This window comes from Camelina sativa, chromosome 6 (genome assembly GCF_000633955.1).
Source record: "Camelina sativa cultivar DH55 chromosome 6, Cs, whole genome shotgun sequence".
Lineage (NCBI taxonomy): Eukaryota > Viridiplantae > Streptophyta > Magnoliopsida > Brassicales > Brassicaceae > Camelina > Camelina sativa.
Window position 1 is genome coordinate 10,124,476 of NC_025690.1, and position 17,105 is coordinate 10,141,580.

Sequence of the window (17,105 nt, forward strand, 5' to 3'; positions counted from 1 at the left end):
AAGAAACCCAGCACCAATTTAATCACTATCCAAGAATCATGACATATAACAAGATGAATGCAATTGCAAATTTTCTTGGATTAAAATGGAGAGCAGATGGAAGAAAATGAAGTTCTCATAGCATTGGGTGTTATTTAAGCTTACAAATTCAGGTTGTTGAAGCTTTAAGAGCTTCAAATTTAGTTGTTCATGGTTGTTGGAAAATTGATGGAGGTGGCACAACCGTAAATAAAAGAAGAAGATGAGGATATGGATGTAATAAACATTTTTGCAAAAAATTCAAATAAATCAGAAATAATGACATTTTTGTGAATACAATGAATGGACAAGGATTTAATAAGAAAAAAATGGCAAATGTTGGAGAGAGAAAAAGAGGGATCTAACATTGCAATTGACTCAAGTTTGTAGTATAATTTTGCAATTGTTCCAATAATTTACGATATTTGAATAGATAGATTCATTCTCAAATCTACTTCATTAACTTTTGCATTAAAAAAAAAAAGAGTTTTTAATAGGTTAATGAAGTGGTTGTCAAACCGAAAAAGAAGGTGAATTTAGGAGATCGCAATATTGTTCATGAAATTAAGATACAGCAATGATGTGATTTATTGTCATTAAATTGTATATTATTAATTAATTTTGTTTTTAATTATTCTCAACCTATTGGAATTTGGAAACATATATTATTATTTCTGTAACATACTCTCTCTCTCTTTTATAAAAAAAGTCATTTTGACATAATCACACAAATTAAAAAAATTGTTTAAATTTCTGTTTAACCCTTTATAAATACTCTAAAGTTTTTTCTCTTTCTAATTTTCATTGGAAACATAAAATGACATTTTTTTGTAACAAGAAAAAAGTGTCAAAATGACACTCTTTGTGAAACAGAGGGAATACAAGTTTGTTGGGTGAATATCTAATTTTATCAAAATGAACCTCTAACAAAACTATGTGCTAATATGAACTTTGGTTAATTTGGTTTTGTGAAAGTTCTAGCCAAATCTAAACCAAAGTTAGTCTGTTTGGTTTGATTTGACTTTGTTTACTTCGGTTTAGTTTCAATTTGGGTTAGTTTAGTTTGGTTTAATTTATCATTAATTAGTTATATTTAGATGTCCACCGCTAAATAAAAAAACCGATAAAATTCTCTATAATACTTTCGTTTGTATTCTTTTTTTTTCCGTTACTTCATATATTCTCGAAAGGAAAGATGAAAATCTCAAATTAAAAACAGTTTTTCCCATCCAACTAATTTTTACTCCTTTGATTTTTAATTAGTTGTCGTTTTACTTATATGTTTCCAATATAGTTATTTTATAAAAAAAATCAATTTTATTCTTATTTTATTTAGCTTATTAATTGATGATATCAAATAAATAAAGGAGATTTAAAAAAATACTCTTTTTCCTATGTCACTTTTTAAAAATACTTTTTCATTTTGTCCATTTCAAAAATACAATATATTAATTAGGGTTAAAACGGAAAAATTAAATATTTTCTTAATATATGAAGAAACCTTAAACGTAATTTGAAGCAGAGGGTGTAATTTACAATTACACGTAAATTTATAATGATACTAAGAATATTTCAAGTTTTAACCATTAGTATACGAAGTAAGACTAATATTATGTCTTACTAAGTCAAACTGGGCGGACAAAGTGGGATTCAATGTCACATTTAAAGCTTCACGTCAGTGGTTACCAGAAACTTTGAAAAGTTCTTTACCGCAACAATGATTGCAAAACACTATTAATATAAACTTAACAACATATCTCATCTTCTCAACTGCACACATCAGTCACCAGAAAATATAAGAGATGACGGAAAAAGAAGAAAGCAACCACTCTGCGGAGGTTGGCACCGTCCGATCCCTCCAAGAAACTCCCACTTGGGCTCTGGCCACCGTTTGTTTCTTCTTCGTCGCTGTTTCCATGTTCCTTGAGCGTCTCATCAATCTTCTCTCAATTGTAAGTACAAAAATGTATTTATGTGTATACAATTCTGAATTATAAAACTTCTTGCTTCTTTTTATAAAATTCTGTTTTAATTTTCTCTAAGTTTTTGGAAATTTTTTGTCATTTTTTCTTGCAAGAGTAAACTTCAATATTCAAATATCTATACAATATACATTCAAATATCTATACAAAACACATATATAAGTTGAAAGGAGTAAACTCTGGCCAATTATTTAATTAATAGTTTACTATATTTTTGTCACTTTTTTATTTATTTATTGCTTGCAGAGACTTAAGAAAAATAGAAAAACATCTTTACTTGAAGCATTAGAGAAGCTCAAATCAGGTAAAACTCTGCCCCGTTAATTCGTAGCAAAATCATTTCATTAATAAAAGCTCACACATAGTTGTTTTCTGTTTCGTTTTTTTTCTTTGAAAAAACAACTTATTTTGTTTTATGATACTTAATTGTAATATCTTTCCCAGTTTTGTTAATCTCTAAACTTAAATGTTCTGTAAGGGCAGTTCTAATGGTGCTAGGATTCATGTCACTGATGCTAAATGTGACTGAAGGTGAAGTTTCGAATATATGCATTCCCATAAGGTATGCAAATCGAATGTTGCCTTGCCGTAAAACCATTTCATTACATGATAATGACAATGATGAAGATGATGAAGATGATGAGGATGATGATCATCATGACAACTTTTTTCATCATTGTTCCAAGGTTCTTCTTGATCTTTTGATCCTTGCCAACATTTTTCAATTAATGTTTAAGTTTCATTTTCTTTTTAATCCGAAGTGGATATTATATATAACGTATATAAGGAGGGTACTATACAAAGATTTTAAGCTCGATCGACAAACTAATTTTTTTTAATCACACAATTTAATATGCGGAATAAAAAAATGGAGATACCCCTAGGAAATAAAGATCCTAAATGTCAGACAATTTACTTTGACGTTGACTTTGGGTCTTTGGAGTTTGGACGCATAACATATCGTCGTTAGCAAAGAGTCAACGAAATAAAATGCTAATTTATATTAATATTACTACTAATAATCAGTTTATTTAACTCCAAATTATATTATGGATATATTCTGATATAATGAAAATTAGTCTCGTCACTCAATCTTTATAAATTTTTTTAAAAAATTAAGTCATAATGTAAAAGAAATGTGGACTCTTTTTAGTAAGCGTAAAGAAGCATTTACTGATTGCGAGCTAAACTAATACGACTTGGTCAAATTGAAATTTGCAGGGGAAGACGTCACTAATATCACAAGAGGGTTTGACTCAGTTGAGTTTCTTCATCTTTGTGTTGGCATGTATGCATATTCTCTACAATCTTGCCGTTGTTCTCCTTGGAATGGCCAAGGTACGTACTTATATTGAATTATGCAATCAAATATTATAATATTATATTTTATTATATAAAGTTGGATTTTGAAAGTTAGTCGTTAATAAGATTTTGATATGTGTCAAGTTTATATCAACTTGAGATTTCGAGATAACAACAAAAAAAAACAAAATATTATGTTTTAAACAATATTAATAATGTAAAAATATAATTATCAAAAAATTACAAAAATTATAAAAATTAAAAGTTTTTTTAATACTTACAAAGAGATTATCTATATATATTTCATAAATTCTAAATTATAACATTATTTACTTATTTTTAATTTTAAGTTATTAATTCTACAAAAAAAATGAAATGGGATTAAAGAAAATATACAGTAAATTATTAATTCTAAATTTTGTAAATAGTCACTTCTATATAAACATAGATCGTCTCATATTTTTATCTAACAAAATTTTTTTTTCAAAAATATATGTGTGTTCCTTTTCTAATACTGTATTTTAAAATTTAATGTAGTATTTTTAGATTTTTTTATTTAATTTATCTTTTCACCTTTGAATTATTTGAAATTCATATATTATCGTGCTTATAATTTTCTATTATTTCTTTATTTATGTCAAATTTATTTTCTTCTAATTTTTCAACCTTGATTGGGTGTTCATAGACTCTTTTTTGTGCGAACATAATTTTTACCATTCATTCAATCCAAAAAAAGGAGGAGTAGAAGCTCATCAACCTAATAGTTAGATAAAATAGGCTAATCAAAACAAGTTTACAACAAACAAAGATAGATAGATTGGAAAAACATAAATTGTTGTTGATAGATCCATAGGAGTTCGGAGAATGTGACACGATGGTTTGCGGATAGGTTTAAAAGAACTGATTTGGAAACCTATATCACCAAAGTGCACTCATCTTTTCGATCAAGGGTTAAGAGAATTCCAGAGTTAAGTGTGCTTGAGCTGAAGTAGTTTCAGCATGAGTGACCTTTCGGGAAGTGATTGTCGTAATTGTGCGAGCGAGGACAAAACAACTATTATGAGGAAGGGTCGGTAATATGGTGATTTGTAGGGTCGGTAAACAAGTATTCCTCCCGGACGTAACAGACCGGCCGCCGAATATGGGTGAGCCAGGAGTAGACAAGGGGCCCACTGAAGAAGGTGGCTATGAACTGGAAGTGGACATGGGGCTCATTAAGAAAGGTGGCATTCAGAGAGTTCCAGAGACAAAGGCTACATCATGGTGTGTCAAAAATACTTGCACAAATACAATGGAAAAATTAACATTAGTTACTATCAAAATATTTTGTGACATTAGAAAAGGGTCTTTAGTTTCATTGGTTGTCGGAACAAGCCATTTTGAGATAATTGAAAGACGTAAATATGTTGTCTCCACACATGAGGAAGGAAAAGACGAGGTTCTTTCTATGGTGGAGGAGGTTGGACGCAAGATTATCTCCCCAAAGGGAAAAATGTATAGGAGGTTGGACACAAGGTTATTCCCCAAAGGAGGAAGGTGGGGCCAAAGTTCTCTCCATGATAGAGGAGGTTAGACGCAAGATTCTCTGCATAAGGGACGAGGGCGGAACCGAGGTTCTCTCCATGGTTGGTCATACACTATTGTGATGATACACTATTGATTAGTATACTATGTAATATATAGTTTTTCTTTAGCCAATAATTTTAATAATTAAAAGTACTATGCAAAAGTGAAAGTAAAAAGACCTATAATAGTTGACTTAATGTGTTCATACACACATTTTCTAGGTGGTGGTAAAATATATATATATATATATATAACATACAATATATTTAGGTGTAAAATATACGTTTTTAAAGGTAATAGTAATATACATAAATTATTTGTAAATAGATATAAATCAGCATATTATAGCAAAAATAAAACTTATAAATAACGTAGAATAAATTTTAATATATTTTTATTAAATTTAATTTTATTTTACAAAAATTTAAACCCGCACATCGGGCGGTCCTCATCTAGTCTATATATAAAAAAAAAACTTAAATTTTTCTACATAATTTATAAATATTGTGTAATAAATTTAAGATATTGTTTTTAATTATTGTCGTTAATTCCATGTTAGACCAAATTTCATTGGTCAAACCGCCTTGGTAAAACAACTGTAAAATTCATATATAGCAAATAAAACATGTATTATAACATTTTTTTTTTTGATATTCTTTATCATATTGAGTCCATGGTTTACATATCAACTTTTATATACGTAATACATGTAGATGAGGAAATGGAAATTGTGGGAGAAAGAGACTCAAACAGTGGAGTATCTAACATCAAACGGTGATATTTTGTATTTTCTACTACCATATTACATAAAATATCACTAATTTCTTATTCCAAAAAAAGTTAAGGTAAACTAAATAATTTTCTACGTAATTTAAAGATCCGAATAGGTTTAGAATGACAAGAGATACAACATTTGCTCGACGACACTTGAGTTCTTGGACTGAAACATCAATACAACTTTGGATTGTAAGTTAGTACACATTCTTCATCTTCTAATCACTTTATTAATTAGCATATGTCTCAAATACAAAGATTAGTAATTACAATTATTTTTCTTTCTTAGAAATGTTTCTTCAGGCAATTTTTCAACTCGGTGGCAAAAATAGATTACCTCACACTCCGTCATGGTTTTATCTTTGTTAGTATCTCATTTCTTTACCAATGAATAATTATTCTAGAAAATAAAATTTTATATTAATATGTTCTTTTGAATATTGATGCAGGCTCATTTATCATCAAATAATGCTTTCAATTTCCAAAAGTATATACATAGATCTTTACATGAAGATTTTAAAACTATAGTTGGTATCAGGTATTTAAAAAATGGATTTGTACAATGGTTTATATTCTTTTTTGAATATCACTTAATGTGACAATATCAAATTAATTTTTCTATAAATTATTACAGTCCTTTGATGTGGCTAACTGTGGTGATCTTTATGCTTCTCGACGTTTACGGTAACTTCATTTAAATTTCTATTAGCTTAAAGTAAAATATAAAGTAGTGATTATTCATTTTCATCTTACCTTTTGGCTTTTTCCCTATAATCATCATCAGGTTGGAGAGTATATTTTTATATGTCATTTGTGCCACTAATTGTAAGATTTTACTTAAATATGACCAATACTTCGAAGTATTAATTAGTTTTTGTGTAACTAGAAAAATTGATGAATTAATATTGTGATGTAGGTAGTTCTAGTGATCGGGACAAAACTAGAGATGATAGTAGCGAAAATGGCGGTCACGATTAAGGAACATAACAATGTGATTAGAGGAAGCCCTCTCGTTGAGCCAAACGACAAGCATTTTTGGTTCTCCAATCCTCGTTTCCTCTTAAGCATTCTACACTACACGCTGTTTCTGGTAATCTTGTCTAAACTACATGTCGTCTTTTATAATGCTTCATCATATGATTTTTGCAACATTTTTGGCACATCTTAATAAAAATGGAATTTTGGTTTGACAATGATTCAGAATACCTTCGAGATGGCCTTTTTTGTGTGGATCACTGTAAGTTTAATTCTTGAATTTCCATTGAAAAAAAGGAAAAAAAAATGATATATCTTATGTATTTTTGAATTTTAATTATGAAATTAGTGGCAATTTGGGATTAACTCTTGCTACCATGATAACCGAGAGATCATAATCACACGAATTGTATTAGCGTAAGCACTACAATTTATTTATTTTATTCCAACAGTTCATTACATTTTCTTTCAAGCTCTAAGAAACGAAATTATGTTTTTGTATTATAAATTATATCGTTAATTGTATATGATTTATAGGGTGACAGTCCAAGTCTTGAGCAGCTACATTACATTGCCTCTTTATGCACTTGTAACCCAGGTAATTAACTCCCTAAATATAACTCTTACTGCTATTAATGAATGGTATTGCATTTATATACAAATTATTATTCTTAGTGTAACATAGTGATCTGAATTTCATTTGGATGCATGTCATGTATGCATAGATGGGGTCAAGCTACAAGAGAGTAATCTTGGAAGAACAAATAGCAAATGTGTTCAGGCAATGGCATGGTAGGGTTAGAGTCAAGAGGAAGACAGAAAAAACTCCGGAAAGAAACAACGATAACGATAATAATGGTGATATCGATTTAGGTGAGAGTCCAACTCAGTCAGAAGTTGCTAATGATTTCGGATCTTTGGGTAGACAACCACAGATTTTACAAGAGATACCGGTACACAACCAAACTGAAAGGTGATAAAGATTAATATAGAGTTTATCTTTACTATGACGTATCAAATGACTAAACACTAGGTTAGCCATATGTTTTAGTTATAGACTTACATAATAAAAATATGGGTGTGTTGGTGTTATGTGAAGTATGATGGATTGATGATGGTATCTTGATAACTTATCACACATAATGTGACTATGGATGCTGAATTTTCACTTAAACAGTAAATTGGTATAGGTATTTTGGATGCTTGTTCGAGCATTCATAAACTCAATTCTTTTTCAAAGGCTAAGTCCCTAAAATCAAATTTTAGTCCGTTTGATATGGTTTCTGGTGAAAATAACAAAAGTTCTGAAACATAAAAGTATGGTTGGAAGTTATATTTTTTTATTGCGAGGTTACTGTGGACATTGTAAATTATATATACTTGTACAGAGTGAAAATGTCGCATTGGCAAGAAAACATACTTTTCTCTATTGTTCTTTGAAAAGCCCGCGGCCTATGACAATCCTTCTTATCTCGCTTGTTCCCGCACCGATTTCATATAGCTTTGCATCTCTCAGAAGGCGTCCTGTTGCATATTCGTTTATATATCCATTTCCGCCTAAACATTGTATCGCCTGAAACATCAAACCAAAACCTCTTAGTCTCAAAGGACAGGTAAGCAATATACCCAATATGTGTAGTTATGTGCCCTTCCAAGTTTTGTTTTGCTGGTAATTATTAGAAAGACAGAATACAACTCTTAAAACTGGTTTTCCGGTTTAGTTTTACTCGCTTGTGTGACAGAAACTTTAAGCTAATGACTACATATAGAAATGGACTAAGATATTTGAGATATATGAAGGAGAGTAAGGATAATTGACCTGTAAAGCGACTTGAGTTGCTCTTTCGGCTGCACAGAGAATAGTTCCGGCGCAGTCCTAGAAGGTAAGCATATACACAAGAAGGATGATGTTATTAGGTTACGGTTGGCAGTGTTATTGGTACAGAAAATGGGAACAATGGGACGTGTGACCTCTTCCTATAACTGATCATTTTCTGTACCAATACCTATTGTCCATAACAGAAAATGAGAAGGAGGGATTATTTATTATCAAATTACCTTTGGGTCAATGTTCCCATTGTCACAGTCCCTAGCAACCGAGTAGACGTATGACCTGAGATGCCAAAGAAACATTTTTTTTGCTTGAGCTACATTTCTGCTGTATGGGAAAAATAAATTCCACACTACTGAGAGAAGTTTTCTTTACCTTGAAGACTGTAATGCAGTGTACATGTCAGCAACTTTGCCCTGAAATTATTCAACCAACTTTTTAAGATCAAAGTTTTTGGAGAAGTTTAGGTGAAGGATGATCGAGATCAACCTGTATAAACTGTAATTCTCCAATTGGACGACCAAACTGTTCTCTCTGGCGAATATAAGGAAGTACAGTGTCAAGGCATGCCTGCATGATCCCTAATGGCCCAGCTGCCAAAACAAGTCTCTCCAAATCCAGACCAGACATCAGAACATACACTCCTGCACGTGCAAACCCTATGTTCATCAGACAAGAATAGAGAGAGGGGACTTGTGGCCTCGACTCAAAAAATGTACAAGTAGCAAAACATGTGTTGGTGATTACTAGATCATCAGATAGTAGATCATCATATTACTAGAAAAAAGTAGACCATGCAATGTAAATTATCCATTAACCTAGAGAATAAGAGTTCAAAACAAAATGATAAGTTGCATCAGTCAGAACCTTTTCCTTCCTTGTCAAGAATGTTTTCTTCAGGAACAAAGCAATTCTCAAAAACAAGCTCACACCTGCTCAGAAGAGACAGATGTCAGTGGAAACGAGGGAATTAATTTACACAGATATTGTTATCTTGAGAAAATGGTGGTTACGTATCGCTTCCCCGCATTCCCAGTTTGTCCAACTTCTGAGCAGTACTGAATCTGCAAAGCCACCCCAATCAAAAATGGATTTAAGGAACTCACTCTCTAAATTTTGTTCCCTTAACTCGCCCTCTAGTTTCCCTCCTTCTTTTTCTTTATTAAAGATTATAGAAAGTCAGTTCCAACAAGATTAAGAATTCACATACCCATCCATACCCTTCTCTATAATGAAAGCCGTTATTCCTTTAGAACCTGCCTTTGTATCAGTTTTCGCGTAAACAATCTGATCAAACCGAAACAAAATGGTGGAAAATATGTTAAAACTAAACAAATGTATCAAACAAAATCAATCTGAGAAGGTAACAATATAAGCTAATCTATATTACCAGTGTTTCAGCAGACGGACCATTAGTGCACCACATCTTGTTGCCATTTATTATATAACCACCATCTACCTTATCAGCCTTGCATTTCATGCTGACAACATCTGAACCGGCTGTGAAAAAATTCAAAAAACTAGAATCAGTATCCATCAGAATAAAGCGGTCACTATATGTATGTATGAGTGTGTGTCCTCAGTCCATACACTCTCAAACTTCATCCAAACGGTATGTATCTTACCATTGGGTTCACTCATTGCTAGAGCACCAACATGCTCCCCACTGATCAGCTTCATAACAGTAAGTCATTAATTAGCTAAACTCTAACGAGATTTCAAAAACAAAAGTCAGAGGAAACATAAAAAAGTTCACAAATGAAGAAAACTAAACTAATCAATATGAAATAACGGTCTTTCTTCCATTCATAATAAGATGAGATTTCTAATACAGGTTTTATTTTCTGATAAAACCATTAGCATAGCAGTGACAATACTAAATAAAAATCAGATAAACAATACCTTTGGCAAATATTTCTGCTTTTGGGCTGTAGTTCCATTCCTCACCTGTTAAAAAGTAGTAATAAATCTTCTATCTTGGCCTTAAAAATCTCAGAAATTGCAAAAGAGAACTAGTGAGCCATATATATGTTTACCAATTGATTGATGCAAAGGTTGGAATGGGCACCATAAGACAGAGCAACTGACCCTGAGGCCCGACTGATTTCCTCCATTGCTATACAATGATACAAGTAACCAAGACCTAAACCTCCATATTCCTCTGCAGGTAAAGGATTATACGATTAAGTTCCCGTTCTAAACATTAAACATAAAAAAGGATTGAAACGTATTAATCTATGCTAGGACAAAGATCTACCAGGTGCAGTGATTCCATGGAGATTGAACTCACCCATCTGCTTCCATAAGTTAACATCCTAGTTTAAAAAAAAAAAAAAAGTATGAAAGATTAGATTTTGGTGAGATACATAAAGCAACAAAGACATAAGCAACAAAAGTCTCAAGACAGACCTTTGGAAATGAATTAGTTTTATCGGTTCTTTCGGCATGAGGAGCGATAACATCTTGCGCAAACTTGGATACACTTTCTTTAAACTTCAGTTGCAATGCAGCCAAGGGGAACAACAACAACAACGGCAAAACAATGTCACAAAAACCATCAATTTCACAACACACATAAACCATCAATCAAATTCACTGAATTAAACACAAACTCTTCTTCTCTTATATGTCTTTAAACTACTACTTCACAAGGGGCACATGCCACAACGATATGATTCTTATGTAAAAACGACACCATTTTGTCATCACCACCAACCAAAAAAAAAAGTTCTGACTCCTAGAAATCAAGAATAATAGAAAGAAGATATAAAGAACCTGTAACTGAGTATCGTCGAAGAGGAGGGAAGAGGAAAGAGAAGAGAAGGACCTCCTCCGAGACTTGACGGCGTTGCCCAGAATCGATCTCGCTGCGAAAAACCTCTGCATCTTTCGATGATATACACGCGGAACAAGAATGTGTTGGTATAAATTGCCAAAATCGGCTTTTTTTTTACTTTAATCAGAGAGACCCAATTTTTTTATAAAAAAAAGTTGTAAATTTGTGATTTTAATAATAATTGTGACAAATAAGTGATAAGGATGGGATATGAGCAATGAGTCATGATGATGGTCTAATCTAAGTTCCGTATACCACTTTGTTATTATTTATCACTATTACTACTCTCCCATACCATCTTTGTCGTCTTCAACAACCATACTATATCTACATTATGGATTCGAATCCAGGTCGGGTTTTTCAGGCTAGGTTCATCTATCCTCGGATCCGAGTATTATGGACTTATGGTCATGCCTATATGATATCTATGAATAACATTGAGGTGGCCATGCCTAGTTTTATGAATTAAGGTACCACTACATCACATTTGCATTTCTTACTACAATATAACACTGACACTGTTCTATGAAAAAACATTTTCAACTTCGGGTCGATTTTGGTTACTATTTCCGAATTCAGGAAGTTAAAAAAATGGTAATAAATACCTCAATGGCGATGCTAAATATACTTCCTATATAAAGTTTGTCCCCAAAAAAGATAAAATAAAAACTTTATATATTATATAATGTTTTTCCTAAAAAGAAGTTTGTAAACAAAAAGAAGAAGAAGAAGAGCTGGTTTTTTTTTACTATTCAACAAAACAAAGAAAAAGGTAAAACCCACATTTACAAAATGCTTGTTTCCTCTACTTGCCCATATCTGTAGTAACCAACTTTACAGTTTCCTCTTCAACAACTAAAAAAAGTCCTATCGCAAATAACAATTACTGACCAAAAGCTTCCAGTCCTTCATTAACTTTGTATAATAAACCTATTTACTCCTTTGCAAATAGCATCCTGCAATGAGACAGAGAAACAGAAACTTCAGATTCACAGTTCTGCTATTAGCTTCAGAGTTGTTGGTCAAGACTTAGATTAGCTTTTTTTTTTTTACCTTCCATGAATAAACAAACAAGTTGAGGTACATGTCATTCTGAATCTGAGTCAGTGGTGAGAAACAGTCGGGGTCTAACGGAACGCTTCTTCCTAGGAAATGAAAACGGGCTATCTGATCTCTGTCTTCTTGACTTCTCTTGTTTACTACTGTCATTCATTCCAAGTAGCAACGACGCTGCAAACAAGTTAGATAATAGTCAGTAACGCATACTTGTTAATTCAGACCGCTCCTATTCGTCTGTACACCACCAAACAACCCAGACAAGTAAGGACATCTTAATGCGAATTAGTCATAAGTACAGACAGTCAGTATTCAATATCCCTTGATGTTTCAGGAAATTTAGAAAAGCAAAAATCATTTTCGGTCAGGAGAAACTAACCTGTTTCTGACAGAGTATCCAAAGCACCCTCTCTTGTCGACGCATTGACTTTGTTTACACCTTTTGTCTCTCCCTGATTACCAAGCCTTAGAGAGATCCAATCATCACTAGGGTTTCCGTTTGACATCTCCGCCTGATTTCCTAAATCAGACTGAGCTGAGGTATCTGGTCTTGTTGGCAGAAATATTTGAAGTGATCCATTGTTTGCATTTGCTTCGCGTCGTCCAACCGATTCTGAAAACATAGGAATAGATGGCATTGATGTCTCTGGAGCTTTTTTGTAACCGCTACTTACTGCAGGAGCACAGTTCGATGGACCAGGCTCCAAACTAACTAAACCCTCTGTTACATCAGCGTCAATGTTGGTAAAAAGACCCAAGCCCGAACTACCCCCAGCCATGGCGTGAGGATTTTCACTATATGATTTAATACCAGGTAGATGCAATGGAAAATTTACCCCGCCATCAGTTTGATTCTCATTGAAGCCAGTGATTGCAACATCATTTTCTTCATCAGAATCACTCAAAACGATGGGTTCATTATTACTTGCTACTGCTGGTTGATGATTCCTGTCACTAAAGTTGTAGCTTGGATTTACATTCATGGATATAGAACCAAGCTCCATCCCATTGTTTCCAAACTCAAAGGTCCCAAGAGCGTCCTGGTTTACGCTATGGTCATCGCTATCCCTACCACTTCCAGTTGAGCTACTACTCATTGGTATAACATTTTGCTCCTGACACTCAACCTTATCTTCCCTATTACTGGAAGACAAACCATTAGTATTAGGTTTGCTAATTTCGCAATTGCCATTGCAATTCCTCCTTATTCCATCTTTCAAAGGGGTTGGACCATCTGAGCAACCTTCTTGTTTAACTGGTGTTAGAATTTCCATCTTGGGTTTCATCTCATCAACCGTGGGGATGAGACTACCATTAGGTAGTCGCCAGGGCGGGAGTTCCCCCATTTTTCTGCGCTTGCTGTCACTTTCGAGCTTCACACGCCAAGAACCATCAGGCTTAATTTCAATCTCAGCCAACTCGTCATCACAATGTCTCATCTGCATGCAGCAAGACAATCATTATGAACGTACTTAAATGAATAAAACATTGAAATCATCAAGAATTACAACATCTACAAAAGTTTACCATTGATGTAATACGGTTAAAATAAGGATCTACAATTATATGCTCCAGAGAGTAGTTCTTCAGACAAATAGGACACTGCCACTGTAGTTAAACAAACCACAGAACATATAAATTAGTCAAACAATAGGAACAACCCAATTAACCAGACTATAATAGGATACCTGCCTTTCTAGAACGTTGATTCAGCTCTACAAACACCTCAAGGTCAAAACATCCCATGTGCAAACAGGGTTTAAATCTCCCAGCAACTTTCATCCTAGAGCCGCTCATCTAGTGACACCAACAGAAAGGTAACACTAATCAGTCTAGAAACGTGCACATAAAGACCATCAGATAGCCATGAGATAAACAGAACTATCGGATTGCAAACAACCTATTAAAAACGAGATGTAATCTACTAAAGGAACTTACAGGACACCGGAGATTGATATCAAAGAAATCTGCGACAACCTCAATATCACTGTCACCGTCGGCATCATCATTTCCAGTTGCACCTCCGATGCATCGGCGTACACGCGAAAGAGCATTTTCTAAAGGTTCACCTTTATCCTCATCCGGAATCATGTTTAAGACCTAGAATTTATATTTAAAATAAAGGGTGAGTTTATAGGAAAATCACAAGAGTAAAATAGATAATGTTATGAGCCTCTAAGAACACTAGAAATAGTGATGAAAAATATATTTAAAAAGAATATGAAAACTGATTCTACAACATGATAAACAATACTTAACAAAACTATATATAGCCAACAAATTGTAGTCAATTATGCCATTGCGCCATGGATTTAAAAAGACCAGATCTGACTCAGCTCAGGATCAAAGAGAACAGAACTTAACACTATATAGCCAACAAATTGTAGCGAATTATTCCATTTCACCATGGATTCAAATACCAGATTTGACTCAGCTCAGGATCAAAGACAACATATCTCAACATTAAATAGCCTACAAATTATAGTCAAAATAGAACTGGGAAAACCTAGAACTTTTATTGCAACAGTAGTGTAACCCTCACACATATTAACTTCCTTCGCATGCACATGCTATTTCTTCTCACACAACAATGCCATAAACATTAATTCATTTTATTTTTCCAACGCACTGACTCTAGTTTTACTGTTAACTGTTTTTTAATTGTTTCTCATGCAACATCTTATCAGTAAATACAAGTACCTGTTGCAGAGTCCGTCGTTTCACAAGCCTTACACCCAAACAAAAAATGCGGGAGTCACATCTACTCAAGGATATCTTGTTAATTCCTTCCCTAACACAATGTGTGATCTGCCAAAAAAAACTGTGATGGGTTTATACTAGATTACGAACAACTTAATATTAATTTTAGAGAGAGCAAACTATTCCATGAGAACAAAGAACTGTTACAGAACAGAGATGAAAAACATACAATAGGTCCATCATCGCGGCCATTGGCCCCCAGAAGCTGTGACCTTGGTCGGTCAATAGCACGAACATGTACACCTATAAAATCGTAACAACTTAACCATGAATCCATATTAGATAGCAGAGAGCACATCTACTGAGATCTGCAAACCATGATCCTCATATTCCTACGAACACGCTAATAACACTAACTTAGTTAGCATAGCATCCCATATGAACTGGACTCACATACCATTGACTTGCAGATCAGCATATTGAGGCCACTGCATCCTAAATATAACTTTGTCATTCAAGAGCATACACCAAGCCTGAAAACAAAACAAATTGAACTACAAATTAGAAAACACACATATGTATGTAGTGTACATATTTAACCTACTTATTAAACTAACAACCTGAACATCGTACTCATGCTTCACCAACAAGTCTTTGTCTGCCCTTGTTATTCGAAATATTCTGTCCACACTCGGAATGGGGATTAAACTGAAAATTGTGTCGCAGTAATAGAAGAACACACATCAGTTATCATTATAAAGTTGAAGTAGGTGTTGTGAATCTATCTAGGAAACAGCCATGGTTTTTTTTCTCTAAAAACTAAAACGAAACAGAAGTCCAGCTAAGAAAGCTAAGTGACTACAGTTCACCTTATCCCTCAACTGAAATTAATCCCACATCCACAAACAGTACGCAGAATATAAGACTAAACTCTAATGCTTCTTCGCTCCCCAGTAAAACACAGACGACACAAAGCAGATGATTAATTATAGACTGCATGCATTGAAACTAATCTAACTGGAGGATGGAAGTAATGAATTTGAATTTCCACTGGAAGTCCTCCAGCTTTCCAAATTAATAAGTACACAAAGCTAAATATGATAGTTACAACAAAAGACTTGGTGTACATACTCATCAGTTGGGATGATCGTTGACGTCAACCTCACAGGATACAATGGATGCGCCATTGTGACCCAAAATCTGCACATAAAAGACCATGTAAAACGCAAAAAAGCATGCATCAACGGGAAATATAAATAAACATTTAGTCATTTCCCAACCAAGAGAAGTTTGTGAGGATCTTACGGGTCAGCACGGGTAAGTCGGCATATTTCACAGTAAAATGGTTCAGGAAGAGGTTGATTTACTTCCATAGGCTTCTCCGGGATAATGACACAGCCAACATGCTCCCAGACATGGCATCTCGGATCCTCGCACTTAAATTTACAAAATCATTTATTGAAAACCAGTACGTATCACCAAAATTTTAGTAAGCCATTATACACCAAGAGATACTGCCTACTCAAACAGGAGTGGAGACAAATACTTTGTCACAGACTTACTTGTATCATTGACTCTGTAACTAATGAGCTTCCACAAATACACCGAACTTTGATATCTGGTTGAAAGGAACCTGACTTAACTTTAACATTACTGATATCCGTTACTTCACTTGCCCAAGATGCTTGCATTTTCCTGTGGAAACACACAAAATAATTGCAGTAAACCAAAAAAAGTAAATCCATGGCTACAACATACATGTCATAAGAAATCCATGGAGAAAACATGCATGTCATAAGAAATCCATGGCTACAACATACACTCACCTATATCCATCCTCCACTAGTTTTGCAACCCTTTCCCTTGCCCTGGGATCCCTTTTAGACCACAACCTTCCCGCTTCATTAGATAATGGAGACAAACGCTTATCAGAACACTCAAAAAAAAAAATTAATTACACAGTTCACGCATGAATAAATAAACATGAGTGCGCAACATACCAGGCTCATCAGAAAAAATAGTCAAAATCCGCTGAACAAGGTCCTGCACAAGCAAATGGGCAAAC

At 33.7% G+C, this 17,105-nt stretch overlaps 3 protein-coding genes across 3 annotated transcripts; 1 reads left to right on the plus strand and 2 right to left on the minus strand.

Annotated features, from left to right (window-relative positions):
• Positions 1,782-7,885, plus strand: LOC104790785 (MLO-like protein 3). The gene is made up of 15 exons (XM_010516569.1): positions 1,782-1,970; positions 2,247-2,304; positions 2,484-2,686; positions 3,222-3,338; positions 5,582-5,642; positions 5,746-5,834; positions 5,932-6,006; positions 6,092-6,180; positions 6,277-6,326; positions 6,427-6,467; positions 6,559-6,732; positions 6,844-6,879; positions 6,967-7,034; positions 7,155-7,215; positions 7,343-7,885. Exons 1-15 carry the CDS (start codon positions 1,821-1,823, stop codon positions 7,592-7,594), a joined length of 1,524 nt encoding a protein of 507 aa, XP_010514871.1. The 5' UTR covers positions 1,782-1,820; the 3' UTR covers positions 7,595-7,885.
• LOC104790784 (isovaleryl-CoA dehydrogenase, mitochondrial) lies at positions 7,938-11,428 on the minus strand. The gene is made up of 15 exons (XM_010516568.2): positions 11,224-11,428; positions 10,858-10,941; positions 10,706-10,763; positions 10,485-10,609; positions 10,351-10,395; positions 10,074-10,122; positions 9,839-9,948; positions 9,659-9,735; positions 9,462-9,512; positions 9,316-9,380; positions 8,938-9,092; positions 8,824-8,864; positions 8,676-8,730; positions 8,437-8,493; positions 7,938-8,190 (listed from the first exon to the last, which is right to left on the minus strand). The coding sequence occupies exons 1-15, from the start codon at positions 11,332-11,334 to the stop codon at positions 8,044-8,046; spliced, it is 1,230 nt and encodes a 409-aa protein (XP_010514870.1). The 5' UTR covers positions 11,335-11,428; the 3' UTR covers positions 7,938-8,043.
• LOC104790786 (E3 SUMO-protein ligase SIZ1-like) lies at positions 11,989-17,083 on the minus strand (the record flags this gene model as incomplete). The annotated part of the gene is given in 15 exon segments (XM_010516570.2): positions 11,989-12,240; positions 12,338-12,514; positions 12,720-13,779; positions 13,868-13,948; positions 14,033-14,137; positions 14,279-14,440; positions 15,041-15,148; positions 15,270-15,343; positions 15,498-15,573; positions 15,661-15,748; positions 16,172-16,240; positions 16,346-16,476; positions 16,603-16,735; positions 16,867-16,939; positions 17,041-17,083. Coding segments are annotated over 14 exon segments (2,346 nt in total), but the record flags the coding sequence as incomplete, so codon positions are not given.

Coding starts and splice junctions, on each gene's coding strand:
- LOC104790785 (XM_010516569.1), top strand. CDS start 1,821: ATGACGGAAAAAGAAGAAAGCAACCACTCTGCGGAGGTTGGCACCGTC. Junction 3,339..5,581: donor TTCTCCTTGGAATGGCCAAG/GTACGTACTTAT, acceptor TAATACATGTAG/ATGAGGAAATGGAAATTGTG. Junction 6,327..6,426: donor TATGCTTCTCGACGTTTACG/GTAACTTCATTT, acceptor AATCATCATCAG/GTTGGAGAGTATATTTTTAT.
- LOC104790784 (XM_010516568.2), bottom strand. CDS start 11,334: ATGCAGAGGTTTTTCGCAGCGAGATCGATTCTGGGCAACGCCGTCAAG. Junction 10,942..11,223: donor TCGACGATACTCAGTTACAG/GTTCTTTATATC, acceptor TTGCAACTGAAG/TTTAAAGAAAGTGTATCCAA. Junction 10,396..10,484: donor ACCTTTGCATCAATCAATTG/GTAAACATATAT, acceptor ACTTTTTAACAG/GTGAGGAATGGAACTACAGC.